Consider the following 19,498-nt stretch of genomic DNA (forward strand, 5'->3'; position numbering starts at 1 on the left):
ATGTGTAACTTTTCTTATTTTCTTGCTGTTGCCGTCTTTGTTGTCTGCGTATGCGTGACACACCCATTAGGACACTGAAATTACATAGCACTCCTACGTTAATATATATATATATATAAATGAAAGAATCCCAGTTTAACTTCCCAGTTTAATTTATGTCTGGGGTTAATACATTCATTCATTCATTCATTCATTCATTGTCTATACTGCTTAGTACAATTTAGAGCTGCGGGGGTGTTGGAGCCTCACACACACACACACACACACACACACACACACACACACACACACACACACACACATATATATATACATATACATATAACTTTTTATTATAATAATGTCATTATCATCATAACAATTTATTTAATTTTTTGAATCTCACTTTAAGTCTCAGTTTGTCTCTTAGCTGAAGAGGAGATTATAAAAAAGTTATGAGCCATGGATGAGTGAATAAGGAACACAATCTAGATGCTGTTCCATTTTGCATCTTTTTAAAAGTAATATAATTAAATTAAATCAGGATACAACATTGTTGAAAAGCAAAATGATTATTGAAGGACTGCACTACATAGTGCTTGTGTGTGTGTGGGTGGCATGGTGGGAGAAACAGATGTGCTTCTTATTAAATAAAAACATCATATATGTATATATATATATATATATATATATATATATATATATATATATATATATATATATATATATATTACACCAGTGTGCCAGTATAACCCACACAAAGCTGTATCAGCTGACACGATGGTGAACTGAGATACGACAGCAGCGGCCTCATGGAGACAGTTGCCACGGAGACCGGCGCACGTCATCCTGTAGCGGTTGCCATGGTCCTCCTGACGTCAAAGCCCCTCGCAAGATGCTTAGGAAACCCCCTGGCGCGGTTGCTATGGATACTGGCGGGGGGAGGGGTGGGGTTTAGAGGAAGCGGAAGTGTCAGCGCAGGCGGAAGTGGTACTGCCCTGAATACCCTGAGCAGCGAGTGGAGGACGGCTTGAGAAACTCCCTTCGTTCAGAGAATAAAATCGGGATCCCTAGTACGCTCTAAATGTGAGTTAACTTGCATATCACTCGATTATTGCCTTATGTACAGGTTAAACAAATAATTTCGGGGGTAGAAGCAATCAGAGCAGCGTTCCCACTGCCTGCCTCTGCGGCGGAAGGTGCCTATTGTGGTTTGGGGCAGGGTGCGAGAATTTAGGCCGAGAATGTGGCCATATATCTAGAAATAACCCACAGAACATCCTCGATGGGGTTGCTTGTGCTAATTGAGTAGTAAATATGTCACTAATCTTTAAATTTGTAAGGTTTGGGCCCTGATCGATGCATGCGCGGTAGCCGTGAAGGGAGGGAGAAGATCAACCCAAGTTTGGCCATTTTGACAGCTTAGCAGCGGCCGAGCCCCAGCCGTCGTGAGAGCAGCCCAGACATTTTAGCAGCTTGTGCTAAGTATTATGACACAGCGTATAGCCTAAGACGGGCACATAGTTGCTGCTTCTGTTGGGTCAGACGAACATATTCAACCTTGTTTTCTATGTAGACTGTAGCAAAAGCAGCGTGATTGTCAATAGTCTTAATTGAACCCCGTCATGGCGCAGTGAAACGATATGGAAGCTAACACACCCTCCACATTTCCCGGGAGTTTCGCCTCAAATACGACTTAATTTCAAACAGTGTTTTATTTATTTCGATCTAACTGAGCCAATCGGATACAAATTAGACGCTGGTTATTTGCTGTGTTTTTAGCTAGATAATTCGACCCTCGTTTGGGTGTCGGCACATCGCCATGCATAGTGAACTGGGTCAGGTCTTGTTAGCAGCTAAGCTAACTGTGAAAGCTAGTGGCCGTGCTGTGACGTTCAGCTAGCATGTTAGCTGGCGGTAATCTATCTCTCCATCTTAAAATTCCGCAGGGGAATGCGACAAGGAGGGCGTAGCTGTTAGCAAGCCGACTCAACGACACAATATAGATGTTCTTAGTTCGGTTAATTTTTTTTTTGTCAACGTTTGTGTCAAAATGTTTGTGAAGGCGAGGGATCTCGAGCTGTTGGGTGGTGTTCTGTCCGCTGCTGAATATGGTGTCCCCCATTTTTCGGTGGAATAAGGAACACCAACCGTTAGGCAGGTGGTTGGATAATAGCCTTGCACGTGTATAGTATGATAGTAGCATGTCAGATGATTGTAACTGATAACCACAGCCGATAAGCATCAATTTGAGCCAACGTATTATAATTATCGCAACGTTAAGAGGATGTAGCCGCAGAAAACGGCGTTTTAAACTATTGCTAAATGCTAACGTCACGGTAATGTAATGATTGTGCTGATCTGGTAAAACCGTATTGAAATCGATTAAATTATTTCCACGCTTTGCACAATAATTGTCTATTTCCGTCATTGAGGGTGTTTTTTTTTTTTTTTTTCATTTGTTTTTTGTAAACCTTTCACTTATGTAGTTTGGGATTAAAGCCTGCATATGATTGGTATGGGATCTCATCTGTCCCATCTAAAATAATTTATATGATAATAATAATTATTTAATAATAATAATAATAAACAAAATGTTATTTTACCCCCAATTAAAAGCGCTGTTTATTAAATGTCAAATAGTAGTACTTGATTTTTTGTTTTGACTGGCCCACTCAGACTTTTAAACCCATATTATGTAATGTTGTTTTATCACATAAGAGGTTAAAATAATTACTTTATAGAACCAAAAGTTAACCTCTTTTTACAAGCAAAGTAGCAGAATTTTTCAAGCTAACCTTTTCGGCTTATTAAAATGATCCCTTTAGTAGGGAAAGATGAGTTTCACGTGTCCTATATCAATAATCTTGGTCACTGCTGTTATGTTTAACTGAAAAAAACACTTTTTCTGATTTAGACGTCAATGAGAAAAAAGGTTTGGGAGAATTTTTAACATGTTCTAAAGCATGCATCAGGTTTGTTAGTGCACAATTTTTCTTAAGGTTGTCATGCTTAAGATCATGTTTCTAGTAAATCAGTTTATTTCTTTCTAAATTGATTTATCTTTGGAATTTTGGAAGGAGGCCTTTAATTTAGTTTTAACACATTAGTAAGGATACAGGTGACATCATTTATCTTTGGTTTCAATAAAAGCCATAGTTTATCACAACATTTTCTTTATCTCCATTAGAAGAATTCAGAGGGTTAACTTTTCTCCCTTCTTCAGCGAGTGCTCTGATAATGGGCAGAATGGGTTTCTGAATTTATAATGACCCCTTAGCCCAGTGGTCTCACCATTTTGTCTTTTGGAAAACTAATGGAATTGTGCTCAATATGAGCAGATAATGGCCCATTGGTGCACTCCCAGCTGACAGGCTATTAATTACCCTGCAGAACCAAAGGAAGTGCATAAGAGTGGCAGCAAAGTCATTTAAGATTCTCTGTAAATGACCAAGTCTAAAGATTAGTTTTTGTTTTCACTTAGGTGTGAGGGCAGCAGCAGTTACAAGACTTTTACCATTTGTTTTCCACAATGTGCAAATATTAGTGCACTTTTTGATAGTGAAATAATAAAACGGTGAACCAAATGTTGCCTACTTTCACACCAAACAGTAGTTTGTTTTTCTTATCAGAAATTATGAGCTTTACATTTTCCTAGAAAATCTGACTTGTTGATGGGCCTATATGTGGCATCATTACAGATAAAGCTGCAACCACAGTTAGATGGAAAATCGTCAACTCAAGATGGAAATAAAAATTAAAATGTAGTTTGTGTAGAGTATCAATAACAGTGGTAGTAGTTGTGGTTTTATTTAAAGCAAAAGATCTAAATGGAAAAATGAGACATCCATGGTTGTAAAAACTGAAATAAAATTCACAGTAAATTGTAAAGTGACGACTTTTTGTTTTTCCTTCAGTTAAATTCTAATTTTACAAATAATTTAGTTTGGTGGTTGGGGTTGGCAAATTTCACCGTCTAAACAAACCCATTCTAACTTTTTTTTGTCTGGATATTTGATGCCAAACTTTTTTCATCATTCTTCCACTGGACTTCTCAATTTCTCAAACAAAAGAAGACGCACAATTAAATGCTACCTTTTTAATTCCCAATGCCTTCACAGGTTTATTGTGCTGCTGAATAAACTTGACATTTTTCCACAGCCTGTTGGTCTGCTCCATGTCAGACCTTTCCAAACTTAACCAAACGTGTATGAATGAGTGACCTTTGGGTGGTGTTTTATTGTACTGAGTGATTGTTTCTGTCAAGATTAAATTTTGAAAGTCTCACAAATGCATCTTAAAGGAAAAAGCAATGGCTTTTGTGGCTTTTGTTAGACAAGAGCTGCTTAGTTCCAGCAGAAGACACTATATTCAATTTAGACATTTGATTCATTACAAAAATAAGTTAGATTATTTAGTTGAATTGCATAGCTCCAGCTGAAACCTTGATTATCAGTTTCTATTAGCAATTCACAGGTAAAAACAGAGTTGTTAGTAAGCAGGAGCACAAGAGTGGTCATTTCTAATTAAAAAAAGTATTCCACCAATAAATAGGCTATGATTTGATATGGATGCCTCGGTGCCATCTGGTGGTGTTGAAGTAAACTCCATTTTGTGTTCACGATAGTCATGTTTTCCAAAAGAGGAAAAATCCACAGCATCAATTAACACAATTCCTCTAAGACCTCAAGTGTCTTTTCCAGTGAGGTAATGGAGGCAAGGGAAAAAAAAAACACCTTGTCATGCAGGAATACAACTAAAGGAGGCCTGCAACACCTTTGTAAGGAGCTTCTACTTCCATTTGCTGATATCAAAGACACAGCATACATTCGCACAAGTCGTCAGTACTTTAATAGTCCCAATAGCAGAATTGGCCCAAAGCCAAAAACAAGCCAACGCTGCAGAGACTGAATGACATAACACCTTGTCTAACTGGTTGAGGAATTGCTTGTCTGATGGTAAAGTGTATTTTTCACCATTATGCTCAAGTCAGGTGCTAACGTGAGTTTACTTTTGAGTGAAACAAAAAGCCAAATCCACACAGGAATTCCAGGGAATAATTAAAGTGTGCGGCGGCAGCAGCAAGTGTGTCCTGAAGCATGTCGGAGGATATTACTGAGAATGTTGGAAGGACAAACGGCAGCATCGTGATGTTGGTTGGCAAAAATTGATTCTGGCTTTAAAACTGAAATTTGATTTGTTAGAGACAAAGCACACATTTGCTGCAAGGCTTTGTTGAAAAAAAAAAATACAGAGATTATTAATGCAGAATTGATTTATTGTAGTTTTGGATTAACAAGAGTTATTTAGATTTGTCATAACTCTGATTCTTGGCAAAGTTCCATTTACCACCTGAGACTGAAGCTGGTAGTATCGCCTTGTTATCTTGATTTCTTCTTCTTGTGAGTTTAGTCATGCTCCTAGTCTAACAGGATCTACCACAGAGGTAGTCTGGAGTACTTTAGCAGCCAGATGTTGTCAGTCCTGATTGTGTTACAGGTTTGTTTGCTGCTCAGAAATGGCCGCTATCTGACCCATAGTTGCTCAGTGAAGGCTGTTTGAATTACCATGGCCAAATGGCTCCAGGACCTCTCCCTCTTTACACCCCCATTCCACTTTTTTTTTTTTTTTTATCTTTTCCCAGTTAAATCTGTTAGTAGCTCCTAATAAAATATTACCCACAATACTTAACAGAAAGAGTAATAGTTCTTTGCTTTGGGATTTTGTTGTAGTTACTTGCCATGTTTTTTTTCATACTGGTGGATGTTTAGTCACATGTAAGTCTAGCCTGGTGTTAAATCACAGGTGCAGCAGACACAAAAGTTAGTTTCTGCTATGTACCAAAGTATTTTTCATATGCTCAAAGCTCATCGTGCAGAGTTTTCTTAGCATGGTTTGTAGATATGAGAGATGGAGGCCAGGCTGTGGCCTACTTAGACCTACAGATACATCTGGAGAGCAGAACGCCTTTAGGGATAAAGTGATGGGGAGCAGCCGCTGCACAGGGATTGAGTTTTTGTCATTTTATGTCATGGTTTTAGCTATCAATGCACATGTATTTTTATTTTTTTTATTTAGTTTTCCTTTTTGGTGTATATATATTTTTGGTCTTTGATCATAGGAAAACTCATCCTCATGTGCCTCAGTTGTTACAAAGTGGTACTTGCAAGCCTGGTGCTCTATCTTTCCCTTACTTCTTTTTTCTCAACGTGTCCTACTTATGTTATGCACCCCAGAGATTTCCACACCTCTATTTCACTCTTGTCGTTCTCCTTTTCCCTGCATCGTTTTGCTACTTGTGCTCTTGTTTTATTTTGTCCAAACACCAATTGTGTTTTCTTGTGTCCCCTCCTTTTTGTTTATCTTGTAGCCTAAAAGATGGATAAGAACGACCTGGTGCAGAAAGCCAAGCTGGCAGAGCAGGCCGAGCGTTACGACGACATGGCGGCTGCCATGAAGGCTGTGACGGAGCAGGGCCTGGAGCTTAGCAACGAGGAGCGCAACCTGCTTTCTGTCGCTTATAAGAACGTGGTAAGGCATCCAGAAGATTACCTTTATTTGACGTTAATATTTAGGCTTGAGCGGGAGCTCGTTGATTGCACTGCGATGGTGTTAGGAAGACACAGTTTTTATGCTGCAGCTAGCCTTTACTCGTTCGTGCTGGCCAAGCAAAGCAGTGACGGCATGCTGTGCTTTCAGACAGCATGCCGTCACTGCAGAGTAAGCGGCGTTACATCAGCAGCGCTGTGTACCACAATGTTTTGTTGTACCCGCGCTTTTAAACAAAGATCGATGAGTCTCTTGGGCCACTTCCCTTGCTGGCTCAGAGGTGTAACAGGTTTGTTTCCATACTATCTCTGTACTTTCCAAACAACAGCAGCAGTCTTAATTTTAACCCTGTAAGTACTGTAATTATGGCAGACCACTTGGACCTTTTTGCCATTTTTTTTCCTTTTATAAATGTGTCAAATATCCAATGTGTAATTATTTGGCTACTTTTTTTTTAGGACAGTTGTAATCTTTAAATTAAATTAAGTATTTGCTATAAATGCTTTTTTCCCCACTTTCTCTTTAATAATTCAAATGTACATGCAAAAAAAATAAATTTAACCTTCTAAACCTTCTTAGACATGTGTTGTTTGCCTTGAGCTTTAAGGGTTCATGTTACAGGTTGTGAAATTTATCAATGTTTAGGTGTTTAGGACAGTTTCTGTCCAGCTGAAGGCCCCAACCGTGCACACATTACTCCTGCAGGGTGTGCTTTCTTTGCAGAATGGTGAATTGGATCAACATGAGGAGAATCTCTGAAAAATATAGATATATCATGATATCAGATAAGATTTATTCAAAAGAAACATATTTCTAGACAAAGTAAAAATAGAAATGATGAATATAACATAAAAAAATACACAGGAAAATGAAAATTAAGGAAGTTGAGACTAAGCCAATCAGAACAAATGCACTATACATCCAAAAACTATTTTAAGACAGCTGGGAATAAATATCCAGAGTATTTACTGTAGTTGAGGTGGTGACGCTCCTCCTGTCCATCCTCCACAACTCTCTATGGGACTTTCCTTTCTCTGGTAGAGCTCCTGCACATTTCTCCTTCCACTATTTACAAAACTGTTACCAGTGAAATCTCTGAAGTTGCAAATTATTGTGAAAAAGACAATGGAAAAGATGAACTATGGTGAAAACATAGTAAAAATACCCTCCACCCGCCTTTAATTCAGTTAAAATATCGCTAAAATACTATTATAATAGTCATAAAGTTCAATTCCCAGTCTATACGACTGCTTTCTGGCTCTGCTGACCTCACCTCTTCACCACACAGGCAATCCTACAGTAATACACCATATATCCTTGGAAAGCTTAATTTGTCAGCTTTCAGAATCTGTTGGAATCACGTCAATGGAGCAAATGGTGGAGGAGTTACAGTAATGTGACTTTTGTGTGTCGGACTTAAAGGGTTAATCAGGTTAAAGTTTGTTGTCACAACAAACATTATTTGAGGAAAGAAGCTTTGGCTCCTTATGGCCTGAGATAACCAGACTTATGTGGCTAAATCTACATATTTGGGTCTTTTATTTTTCTTGTTACTTGAATGTCATTATATTCTTTAAGATGTTTGATGGACCCCAGGACATGATGCATGCATTGTTTAACAGCAAACAGCTGTGCTCTCACTTGATGCAGCATCATTTAGCTGGGCTGTAAAGTCTTTCTTGTCCCAGCTTTGAAGTCAAAATGACTTAAGTTTAACCTCAGGTTTTCTTGTAATGTTGCTCTGTTTATCACTGAGGTCTTTCATTGCAACTTTCCATCAGTGAGATCAACCTGGGTACTTGCTGTTGCATGCTTCAGAGCTGTCTGTAAGCAGGAGGTTGGGAAGACGCACGTGGTTTAGTTTCATTCAGACATGGGAAATGGATTAAGTCACATTTGCATCAAATGACAAGGAAGCGTATTGTCATTTCATTTAGATGTTTCTAATGGAGCAAAAACTATCCAAACCAACTACTAGTATTAATTTTATTTATGGTTACTCCGTTCATTTTCTGCTTTTTTTTTGGCATGTTTTAACTTTGAACGTCTCTCTCTCCTTGTTGCGATTAGGTGGGGGCCCGCCGTTCATCCTGGCGCGTCATCTCCAGCATCGAGCAGAAGACGGAGGGGAACGAGAAGAAGCAGCAGATGGCCCGTGATTACCGCGTGAAGATCGAGGCTGAACTCCAAGAAATCTGCCACGACGTGCTGGTACGGACACGAGAGGGGGGAGCGGGCAGGCAGTGAGGGGGTGTGAAGGAGAAGCATAGAAAGGACAAGATGGGTAGTGGAGAGACGGGTGTAAGAAATGGAAGGGTGGGACAGAACATATAAAGAAGGCAGAGGTGTTGGAACGGAAGCTCAATAACGCCGATCCCTCCTGGCTGAGGGAAGAAGTTGTCACATGATGGTGCTTGTGGAAACGGCAGTAATGTTGCTGGCAGCTGTTTAAGAGCCATCAAACAAAGCCTTAATTTTCTTCAGTTTTGTTTTTTTTTTTGTTTTTTTTTTTTTTGCCTCAGTACTCCACTTCACCTCCTTTTTTTTTTTGGGTGAAGAGACGAAACAGTGCATGAGAATATAAACTGCAGCAAGCTGAATGCTGAGTCTTGCAGAGCCCACAGCTTTTAGCTTGCTTGTCACTCTTAAGAGCATCAGATAAACTAAAGTAATTGTGCCTGGACCTGTTGTGACTTGAAACTCTCAGGCGAGACTCAGCTAAGAGGCCTGTCCTGCTGCTCCAACACAGGCCTCGAAGAAACAGCCATAAAAATTTTTGTTTGTAAATGCACAGTCTGTAATTTTTTAACGATTAATGCCATGAGCATGATTCATGCTCACGAGCAACCTCATTGTCAGGTCCAGACTATGGTAGAGCAGAAATTGCTCAAGGTCAAACTAGACTCGAATTTTTCAGCGCATGAGCAGACTTCTAATAATATCTTCAAGGTCAAATCATCTTGAAGCCTCTGCGGTGATGTGGTGCTGCAGGAATGAAGGGAGTAAAGGATGGGTGGAGACATGCTGTCCTTAAAGAAGCAGCAGCGGGAGATGTGGAAGAGGAAGAGCTAAACGGATAAATGTCACTGATCCGACCCTAAAATGAGCTGACCAGCTCATCGAACTGGAAGCAGAAATTAAAGGCAGCATTTTCTAAAAGGATTAAATATAACCAACATATAGACGCAGGGAGTTTCTAAACACAACGGCAGTCAGTTTCGTTTGCCTTCATGCATATGTACACACACCGCTTATTCCCATGGATCATGTGTAGTTATGAATGTGTCAGTTTGTGGTTTAAAATATAATCCCTGCTGAACAGTTGGCAAAGTATATAGATATGTTTTTCCTTCTCTGATTGCCTCTGACTTCATTAAAACTCTTAATGCTCCTTTCAGTGTCAACTTTTTGATCTCTGACCAGGAAAAGATCAAACAATCTCCAATAAGTCATATCTTCTGTTTGGTAACAGAGTTGAGGTTTTCCCAAAAGTCTTGATTTTTGAGATTGAAAATGATTTTGCTGCTGAATAATGCTGGATTCAGCAATAAGTCAAAAGGGAATAACGGCAAAAAAAACTTTGAAAAATAGTAACAGATTCTATTGAGCTGTGTAAACGAGATGCTTGTTTTTGTCTTATTCAGTGACATATTTTGACTAGGGCTGCACGATAATGACCAAAATAATCACGATTATTTTGATCAATATTGTTATCACGATTATTAATCACAATCATTCACCGTATTTGGAAAAACATGTACTTTTATTGCACCAATTATAAACTATGTATATAAACAGCAATTTTTAGTGAAAAATTAAGCTTTAAATTAGAATAGATTACAAATAATGCAAAAAAAAAAAAAATACATTTACTATTAATTTTTGGGAAGTTAATGTAAATTATGGGGCTACAAAAGATGCTAATTTAAGAGCCAATCGGGAGCCAAAAGAGCTGAACATCCCATCACTAGTATAGTTGTAATGGATGCTACTATGGAGAGGGATGTCGTGAGAAAGGCAAAAATTAATGAAAAGATGACGTAAAAATGTTTAGATGTCACAACTGTAAATTTTTAAATATTTATATCTACATTCCTCATTAATAAACATCATCATCCAGCAACATCTATGTACGTTTAATTTTCAGCCTGGTCATGAAACAGAGGCGATCATCTGTTCTGAATGCAGCTCTGCCGCGTGAGGAACAAGCCTCTTCTGAGTGCTTTGGACGGGGGAGGGGTCGGCTCAGCACCCACTCCTCATTGAAGAGTAAACTATACGCTCTTTCACATCAGTCTACAAAAGTCTCCAATATCACCAGAAAAAGTTGCTAGATTTATCGCTAGTCCCTTTTTTAAAAATAAGTCACAAGAGGCGATTTAAACTCACTAAATATAGCGACAAAGTCGCTAAGTTGGCAACACAACTAGCTGCCGACTGTAAAAGGGGTGCGCCCTTGTTGTTTAGGCAGCTTAATGGCGCCTTGGCCTTGCGTTCGCCCCCTGGTGGTTGGCAGACTACTGGTTGAGAATGTGTGTGATCAGAGATGTACGCAGCAGAGCTTGCATTTTGAATGTAAATATCGTTGATGATCAGGTTCATTTAATTGTGGCCACCAAAATCGTGATCACGATCAAAATCTGATTAATTGTGCAGCTCTAATTTTGACCACTCTTTTTACTGAAGCCGTGTGGTCTCAACACAGCTCAGAAGGTCCAGCTCTCAAATCTCTGGATCGTGTTTGCTCTGGTTTTCTTAAATTTCAAACCAGATGAGTTGCCAATGAGCATCGTCTTGAGTGAATCACAATTATATACGCTACGCTTTTTCTCTATATTTGTGTCATATGGTTCTTTTGATGGTGAAGTGTAAAGCAAGCAAGACATGTGAGAAATGCGAGAATTCATTTTTTTATTTTTCGATGCGGGTAACACAAAAAAGCTAAATTAACAAGTTAATAGCTCATTTACAGAAATCTCAAGCTAACCAGGAGTTTAAAAAAAAGTTAAACTATAAAGTCTTAGCAGATTCCACCCAGTAGCAATGTAATGAAATGATTAACGAAGCTCCTTCTTCCTGAACATTTCGTCTCAGGATCACATGTACTCACACATTGACTCAGGAGGCGAAACACAGACTGTGAAGCCAACATTATATTAGCACAAAAATAACAAGCACACGACTAAACTTAAATAGCGATCAGCTCGGTTGGATGTCTGCTCTGCATTCTTAGGACAGGTTAGTGGAGTCAGCAGATTAGAACAGACTTCTCCAAGGCTGAAACGTCTAAATGTAATCACTGGAACAAAGCTGGTCTCAGTGAAGAGATGCTCTGGGGTGAAGTCAGTGGATCACATGACCTGGATAAAACCCTTCTTTAAACTACCAGATGAGGACAACATCGGCAGAAGGAACAAGAATGACACACATGCTTGAAGTTGGTGTCGCCCCCATCGGCAAACCTGACTTTTTTTCCTCTTTGAACAAATGCTCTTAAGAACACATTAATCAGGTGGCTTGGAGCAGGGAGGATATGCAACTGTAAAGTCTTTATTCCTGTCAGATCCTTCATAAAGCCCCAAAAAACAAGCCTGTTTTGTAGATGTGATAGAAATGATGAACATCACATACCTCCTGTACACCAACCCTCCCACACTCACTAACACTGGTACTGGCTTTTGCAGCAAAGATGTTCGCTTTGCAGAGGCTAAACTAACAGGGGGGAGTAGTGAGGCTGTTCAAGCATCCAACAAGGGCCTCCAAAACAGAACAGCGGCAGCTTAATGCTTTTTGTGACTGCCAAACATCAGCACCAGAAAATGCACAACCCATCGGAGGTTGCTCCGTCCTGGCTGGGTTTAAATATGTTAGGACATTTCCTCTTTGGATGTTATTGGTGGCTTTAGTGACCAAGGGGTTTCTTTGTGCTTCTCTCCCAATACAAAATCTGCTGTTCTGCATTTTGCTTTTATTTGTAAAACTTTCCGGTCATCTGTCTGTTTCAGAACCTGCTCGACAAATTCCTCATTCCCAACGCATCTCAGGCGGAGAGCAAGGTGTTCTACCTCAAAATGAAAGGAGACTACTTCAGATATCTGTCAGAGGTGGCCTCTGGGGACTCGAAGAAGGGTGAGTGTCGTGGTTTGAGTCATTAAATATTTCATGATTAACTTCAGAGCTCAGTGGTCTTGAGTGTTTTGCTGAAGGACAAGTATGAAATTGGGATGCTTGTGGCTTTAAACTTAGTTAAAGGGAAGATTTTTCTTTCAGTGCCACCCAGCAGTTGTAGCATAAGCCGCATCATTTTTACAGCTCCTTTAGGTGCACTCTGGCTTTATTGGTAATGGCTGAACAACTGAGCTCAGCATTTTAAGCCAACCAGATACTTCCAGGTTGTGTTTTCTATCATTAATCAGCAGGTTTGGTAATAAGAGCAGATAAAGCTCGTTTTTATAACTGCATACAGTTTATGAAATATTTTTTAGCATTTTATCATCATTCACATGTAGCAGCATCAGCCGTGGTGTCATTTCTGGTCCCATTAACCACTTATCAGCTTCTCATAATCACACACCACACCTGAAACACCGCCCTCTAAGAGTTTATACAAACCATCCTGTGGAAGTTTAATAAATGGCCTACCAGATGTTTATTTCTATCCTTTTGCTTAAGCTGCTGTTAAAGGCTGGTACAGACTCACTGTTGATAGGAGGCTGTAACCTAAATTTGTTTTGTCTAGGTTATCAATCATCTGATTGTCATGGCGATAAGCCAGTGCACCCATTTTATTAGGGAAGTTGTGACTTATCAGAGGACTTGCTCCAATCAGCTGCTAGCTTTGGATCATGGCGCAGAATCAAAGACATTTAATTGGACAGTGTATTTTCAGCGTTTCATGTTGGTGCCGGCTGGAATCCATCCCTCTCATTTAGAACTTCTGCCATTTTTATACAAATGAAGTGCAGAATGTTGCTCTTCATGTTTGCTGAGACAGTCAGGCAGCTGTACGGGATCTAAAACTGACTCCTGGTTGTTTTTGTGTTGTAAAGACACGGTGGAGAACTCTCAGCAGGCCTACCAGGACGCCTTCGACATTAGCAAGAAGGACATGCAGCCAACACACCCCATCCGGCTGGGCCTGGCCCTCAACTTCTCCGTCTTCTTCTATGAAATCCTCAACTCGCCTGAGCAGGCCTGCTCTCTGGCCAAGCAGGTGGGTACACCACCTTTCTCTGGTTTAAAGGCACTGGATCTCAGATCATCCATCCTTCAGAGAGCGGTCTGCTATTCAAAAACATGACATCCAGTAGCTTGAGGCCAAAGTTAAATTGCATTAAGCTTGTATACAAACCTGCCATTTAACTGTAAGTTGTATAACTTGATAAATATCAGAGAAACAGAACTGGAGCCTCACCAATAAACTTCTCCCTGCAGGCTTTTGACGAGGCGATCGCCGAGCTCGACACCTTGAACGAGGACTCATACAAAGACAGTACGCTGATCATGCAGCTACTAAGGGACAACCTTACTGTGAGTTTACCCTCTAACACATATGTAAATAGATATTATCTGGGAATATCTGTATAAATTAGAGATTAAAGCTGGATGGAGCCTCACGGTCTGGAAAGTAAAGCCAATCTTCATTTATTATCTGTTAATAATAAATGAAGAATTATTGGTCTTAATCACTGCTTTTCAGCTTCCTTTAAAACGGTATGAGAAATTTGTAAAGGATTGACCTAAAATAGAAAATAAAATGGGATAATCTTACAATTGACACATCACTACCTAATAGACTGATTCACCACATGCTCGTAACATCGGATTTAACACAGAAATGAATGTTTTAGTTTCTCAACGGTGGCTGCATCCATCTTTTGTTTTATATTTATCCATGCTGATTGTGTAAGTGAGTATAAGGGTTACATGTGGTTGAATAGCTGTAATATAAAAACGAGCAACTCATTCTCTGCGTTCTGGGCTACAGAACACAAACATGGACATAAAGCAGTTTTAGGTGGGGCAGAAAGCTGTTCATGCATTCGCATGATTCATTTTTTTTAAATGCTTTTGCTCAAGAAACTAGTACACTCTACTTTGCAATATATAGACTACTATATATATTACTACTACTATATATACACATGGATGTGTGTGTGTATATATATATATATATATATATATCTATATATATATATATATATATATATATATATATATATATATATATATATATATCCACTTGTGTATATATAGTAGTAGTAGTGTATATATAGCTTTTTTTTTTTTTTTGCTTTTTCACAGGCAAAAACTGGGAAAGGATGCCAGAATATCTGAGCCGTCCTACTGTTTTGGGTTAATAATGGGGTCTCAATCTTACCGATACAACTCTATACTGTGCCGTGTTAAAATATAAAGTAGGTTTTTGCTGTTTAAAGCCACAGGCAAAGAAGAGAGGACAAACTGCTGGATGTCCATCATTTTTGTGGTTCTGTTGCATTTTTCTTTCTTTTTTTTTTTATGATAACTTGGCATGCAAAGCTTAAAAACACACAATTATCCACACTCACTGCAGCTGGGAATCACAATATGAGAAATAATAAACATTTTTCAGCACAACATGGAGCAAATGTTGCCACTCAGATGATCTGAGCTCTCTCATCCCAAAACTCTGTGCTTCCAGCGACTGATGCATCTTCTGTATTACTTGGCTGTCAACTGAATCAGCTGCTGTTAACTTCCATTATTCCAAAACTTGGAGCGCCTCTGGAAAACTAGCCCAAACATTTACAGAATTTGGTCATTGCAATAACTTTGTGGGAAAATGAAACTGGACAGAGTGGTTTCAAACATGATCTTTGTGGGTTTGTTTGACTGACAGAAAAAGGGGTGTTGGGTTAGAGAAACTGTACAGAGGATGTGGAGAGCGTTGCACAGTGACTGAAGGATGTTTTTCTTTCCTGTTTTTCTGCAGCTGTGGACATCAGAAAACCAGGGAGATGAGGGTGAAGCCGGCGATGGAGAGAACTAGAGCGCACTTCACTGTTAACCCATCCCTACACTCTTTCTCCTCCCTTTATCTCATCTTCTCTTCTTCCTCTCTTCGTACACATAAACAGCCCGTTCATTCCCTCGTCCCACTTTTTCAAGCCCAGCCTCCTGACTTCCCTTCTGTATAACCAACAGCATGAATAGTACCTGAACTTCACAGACGAATATTAAAGAGGAATAAAAAAAAAATTAGGGGGGAGGGAAAGGAAACTGCTCCATCACCCCACCATTACTCCATCCTCCCTTCCTACGATTGACACCTCACCTCCATCACGACACTCCAATGCAGGCCAGCAGACTAAAAGCGCTGGCCTGTTTAGTCTTATACCACGCAGGGAGGGTTTGTATCCAAAAACACCAAATAAATTAACATCTCGTAGACCTCACTTTCTACCAGTTTTTACCCTCCTTATTTAACCCTTCTCTTCCTCCCCCCACCTCCTTCCTAACATCTCAGTACGGTCTCTCACCCTCCTCCCCCTTCTTTCTCTAGTGCATTAATGCATTTATATAGTTGTCCATTCCTTCTCTTTTGGCTTTTCTTAGTGTACTGGCAAAAATGGCTGGTTTTATTCCACTTTAAACAAGAGAAAAAGGTTATTAAACTGTCCGTTTATATTCAACAAACACTGTGATGCTTAGTTTTTCCTCCACATCATCACCAGATCCTCCTGACGACAAATCAAGCTGGGAGGGGGGGGTCAGAACAGCAGTGCAGTTCTGCTGAGGTTTATACAGAAGGGTCCTCCAACAAGGCTGTATTGTGACACTGACAAACGTAAAAACAGCAGTGTCTCACCTGCTGTGTAATCAAACACTCTGCTTTTGTTTGTTTGCTAACTGGGACCTGGAGTTTTGTTTAACACCTTTATATTCAGTTAGGAGCCCCAAGAAAAGAAAAACAAACAAAATTAGGAAAGTTATTAACATCAAACATTCCATCTTCACATTTGAGACAATTTTAGACATTTTCCACAACCAATGGGACCCGCCTGCTCCCCCGAACCCTCCAAACATCAGTACTACTGTCCCTAAAGTTAATTCCTGAACCACTTGCTCCTTTTCCCTTTTGCTTGTATTGGTTAATTTTTTCAGGAGGTGTGTTTGTAATAACAAATCAAACTCTTCTTTCTGGTTTTTGAAAAATGTAAAATTGTAAAACATTTTTAGAGCTTAACTGTAAATCTGTGTTTTTTTTTTTTTTTGTTTTTTTTGTTTAAAAACAGAACGGTTTGTCGATGTTGTGCGTTAACACCTGCTTGCAGATAAAACCTTGAAGCCGTTACAGTCAGCTGCTGTTTTTGGTGTTTCATACTTTTGGTAGTTTTTTTTTTTTTTTTTTTTTAGCCTTCCCTCTCCTCCTCATTATGAACCCCTTCCCACCTTTACAGACAAGTTTAGTCAAGTCTCGGTTTCCACTCGCCGCTGAACAGTGCAAGAATGCATGCCTTTAGTTATTGCCATTGAAATCTGCTGCAGCATGAGTGGGGAAATTGTACACTCCGTGGATTTGCACTGGGAAAAAGTTGCTCCCACATTTCCAAAAGTGTAAGTCGGTAATAATGCAGTGAGGCCAGATTTTGATCCTGTGATCATTCCATTTTAGCCAAACAGTTTGAAATAAGCAGAAAACTCATCATTTCAGATTATACCTACAAGAAATTTAATGGGTGATTTTATTTTATTTTTTTAAGTAAGGCAGTTAGAAAAAACCAAGCAAAGGATGGTGGTGCCGTCTTTGGTGCAGCTGGAGGCGATTGCAGATCTGTGCAATGAATGAGCCAAACTGCAGCCGATCAGCCAATCGAGGAAGTGAGAACCTGTAGTTTGGATCAGTTTGGTAAGCGTATTATCTTGCAGCTGCACCAAAAACTCACTTTGCACTTAATAGTACATTTTCAGATCAGATTATTACTGTAATCTACAGAATTTGCCTTCATGTAGGTTTTTTTTCTAAATAAAAAAAGGAAAATACCAGAATACCACATATGCCCAAAAGCAATGTCTAGTTTTTGGGCTAAATTGGCAAATAAAATATTTTTTCCTTTTCCACTCAGTGTCACAATAACCTTGCCATGAAGCACCATGACATTCCACTCTGTAGATGTAGAGAAATCATCTTTTGTTGTTCTTTTACTGAGGACAGATATTTTCATGCAATGATGGCTAAAAGGTTTAAAAAAAGAAAAAAAAAAAGAAAAAAATCCTCCCTGCCGCTCTTTTTCTCTTTAGCTGAACAAAACAAGGCAGTTGTTCTTCGCTTTCTAAGGAAAAAAATGATCCCATGCAGTAGTGAATGTGGCACCGAGCCTGTCTGTATATCTGGTATCTGAAATCATTTTGTTTTTACTGACCAGTATTCTGCTTACAATAAAAATGAATAAAAAAAAAATCCAACCCAAAAATTACAAAAAAAAGAAAAAAAGTTTGCTTCTGTGACGGTTTTATTGCTTAGCGCGCACGTGGTTGTGAAACTTTAGAGTTAGCTTAATGACACCAATAAAAATAAGAAAATGATTTTAAAAAAGAAAAAAAAAAAAAACCCTTTCAGTACCCCTCCCCCACCCTGGTTATTGACGTAATACTAGATTTGTGTATGTCTTCTAAAAAAAAAAATCCAACTCTAGTTTCACCTTACATGTTATAAACAGGACAAAATGTAAAAGACAATTTAAAGTGAAATAAAGGTTTTATCAGTTCCGAATCAGCCCCGTTCTGTTTCTTACCACCACTAGTCTGTTAATGTGGCATGCTTTCTGACTTCATGTTAAGCTTCATGGTTTAAGGTGCATGTAGGATGTTCCATGTGAGAGGTGTGGGCCAACCAAGAAGCTTAAAGTTTATAAAAGCCATGCAAGGCTGCGACATTTGGTACCAAGAATGCAAATGTATAACATGATAACCTGAGAAGCTGTTATCTGGTTTCACCAGTTTTATTCAAATACAGTTAGATGCGAGTTTTTATTCTCTAGTTTCCTGAACAGAAATGGTTAATCTGAGCAGAGAGCTCCAGCAGTACTCTCTTCCTCTCACTTTTTATATAAACTATGCAGTAACATGGCTGATTTTCAGATTGTGCACACAGTTATTCTCATTTACATTTCTACTGCTTCTAAATGCTAGTTTGAAACTTCAATTTACCCACGAAAGAAAATGGAAAAAGTAAAATCCAACCAGTTTAGTTTGAATATAAAATCTAGAGAAAAAGTGGCTTGCGAAGATAGATTTTTATTTCAGCTTTTTTTCCCCCCATTTTAGGCAGAATATGTTTAAAATACTGTTATTTAGCAGATTTTATTTATTCACTTTGGGACCTGGTTTTAAAATTTTGCATTTCTGGGCTCCCAAAACGCTGGTTCCATGTGGTTGAAACACACAAATGATAAAAACTTAAGTGGATACCCTTCAAATCGTCTGTGTGGACATGGCTTTAATTTTAATTGCACTGGCTCTGAACAGTCAAAGTCTCGGGGACCTCAGGTTGGAAACCATGGAAACTGATGTACTGAAATTCATAATGTTGGCATGTCACCCTCTGAACAACACTGTGGCTACATCTCAGTGAGCTCCAGTTTTAATTTTGACCCGTCAAGCTGGCTTTTTAAGTTTGGAAAACCACCAGAAGACATTACCTTTCATTTCATTGTCCAGTGAGTCATTTGAATTTTTCTAAATGCAACAAAAACTATAGTTAGTTTTAACCTTTATGGAGCAGACTTGAGTAAATGGGAAAAGATTATAAAGGTTTTTAATCACTTTGGCCTTGTTGGTACCTGGTATTATCCTGGCTGATCCGATCATCTGTTGACCCTTTTAACTGCATCTGCTTGCAGTTGGCATTAAACGTGGCCCTTCCCCTGCAAAATTACAGGTTTGAGTGATTTTGGTGACATAGAGCTGAACATAGACATGTTTTAGA

General features: G+C 39.1%; 1 protein-coding gene across 1 annotated transcript; it reads left to right on the plus strand.

Moving 5' to 3' along the window:
• Positions 1–922: 922 nt before the first annotated feature.
• On the plus strand, positions 923–17,810 carry ywhaba (tyrosine 3-monooxygenase/tryptophan 5-monooxygenase activation protein, beta polypeptide a). Its single transcript, XM_041979081.1, has 7 exons — positions 923–1,065; positions 6,350–6,510; positions 8,599–8,739; positions 12,534–12,657; positions 13,578–13,741; positions 13,963–14,058; positions 15,503–17,810. Exons 2-7 carry the CDS (start codon positions 6,358–6,360, stop codon positions 15,557–15,559), a joined length of 735 nt encoding a protein of 244 aa, XP_041835015.1. The 5' UTR covers positions 923–1,065; positions 6,350–6,357; the 3' UTR covers positions 15,560–17,810.
• Positions 17,811–19,498: the final 1,688 nt, after the last annotated feature.

Source organism: Melanotaenia boesemani, chromosome 3 (assembly GCF_017639745.1).
Source record: "Melanotaenia boesemani isolate fMelBoe1 chromosome 3, fMelBoe1.pri, whole genome shotgun sequence".
NCBI lineage: Eukaryota > Metazoa > Chordata > Actinopteri > Atheriniformes > Melanotaeniidae > Melanotaenia > Melanotaenia boesemani.

Coding starts and splice junctions, on each gene's coding strand:
- ywhaba (XM_041979081.1), top strand. CDS start 6,358: ATGGATAAGAACGACCTGGTGCAGAAAGCCAAGCTGGCAGAGCAGGCC. Junction 6,511..8,598: donor CTGTCGCTTATAAGAACGTG/GTAAGGCATCCA, acceptor TGTTGCGATTAG/GTGGGGGCCCGCCGTTCATC. Junction 12,658..13,577: donor CTCTGGGGACTCGAAGAAGG/GTGAGTGTCGTG, acceptor TGTGTTGTAAAG/ACACGGTGGAGAACTCTCAG.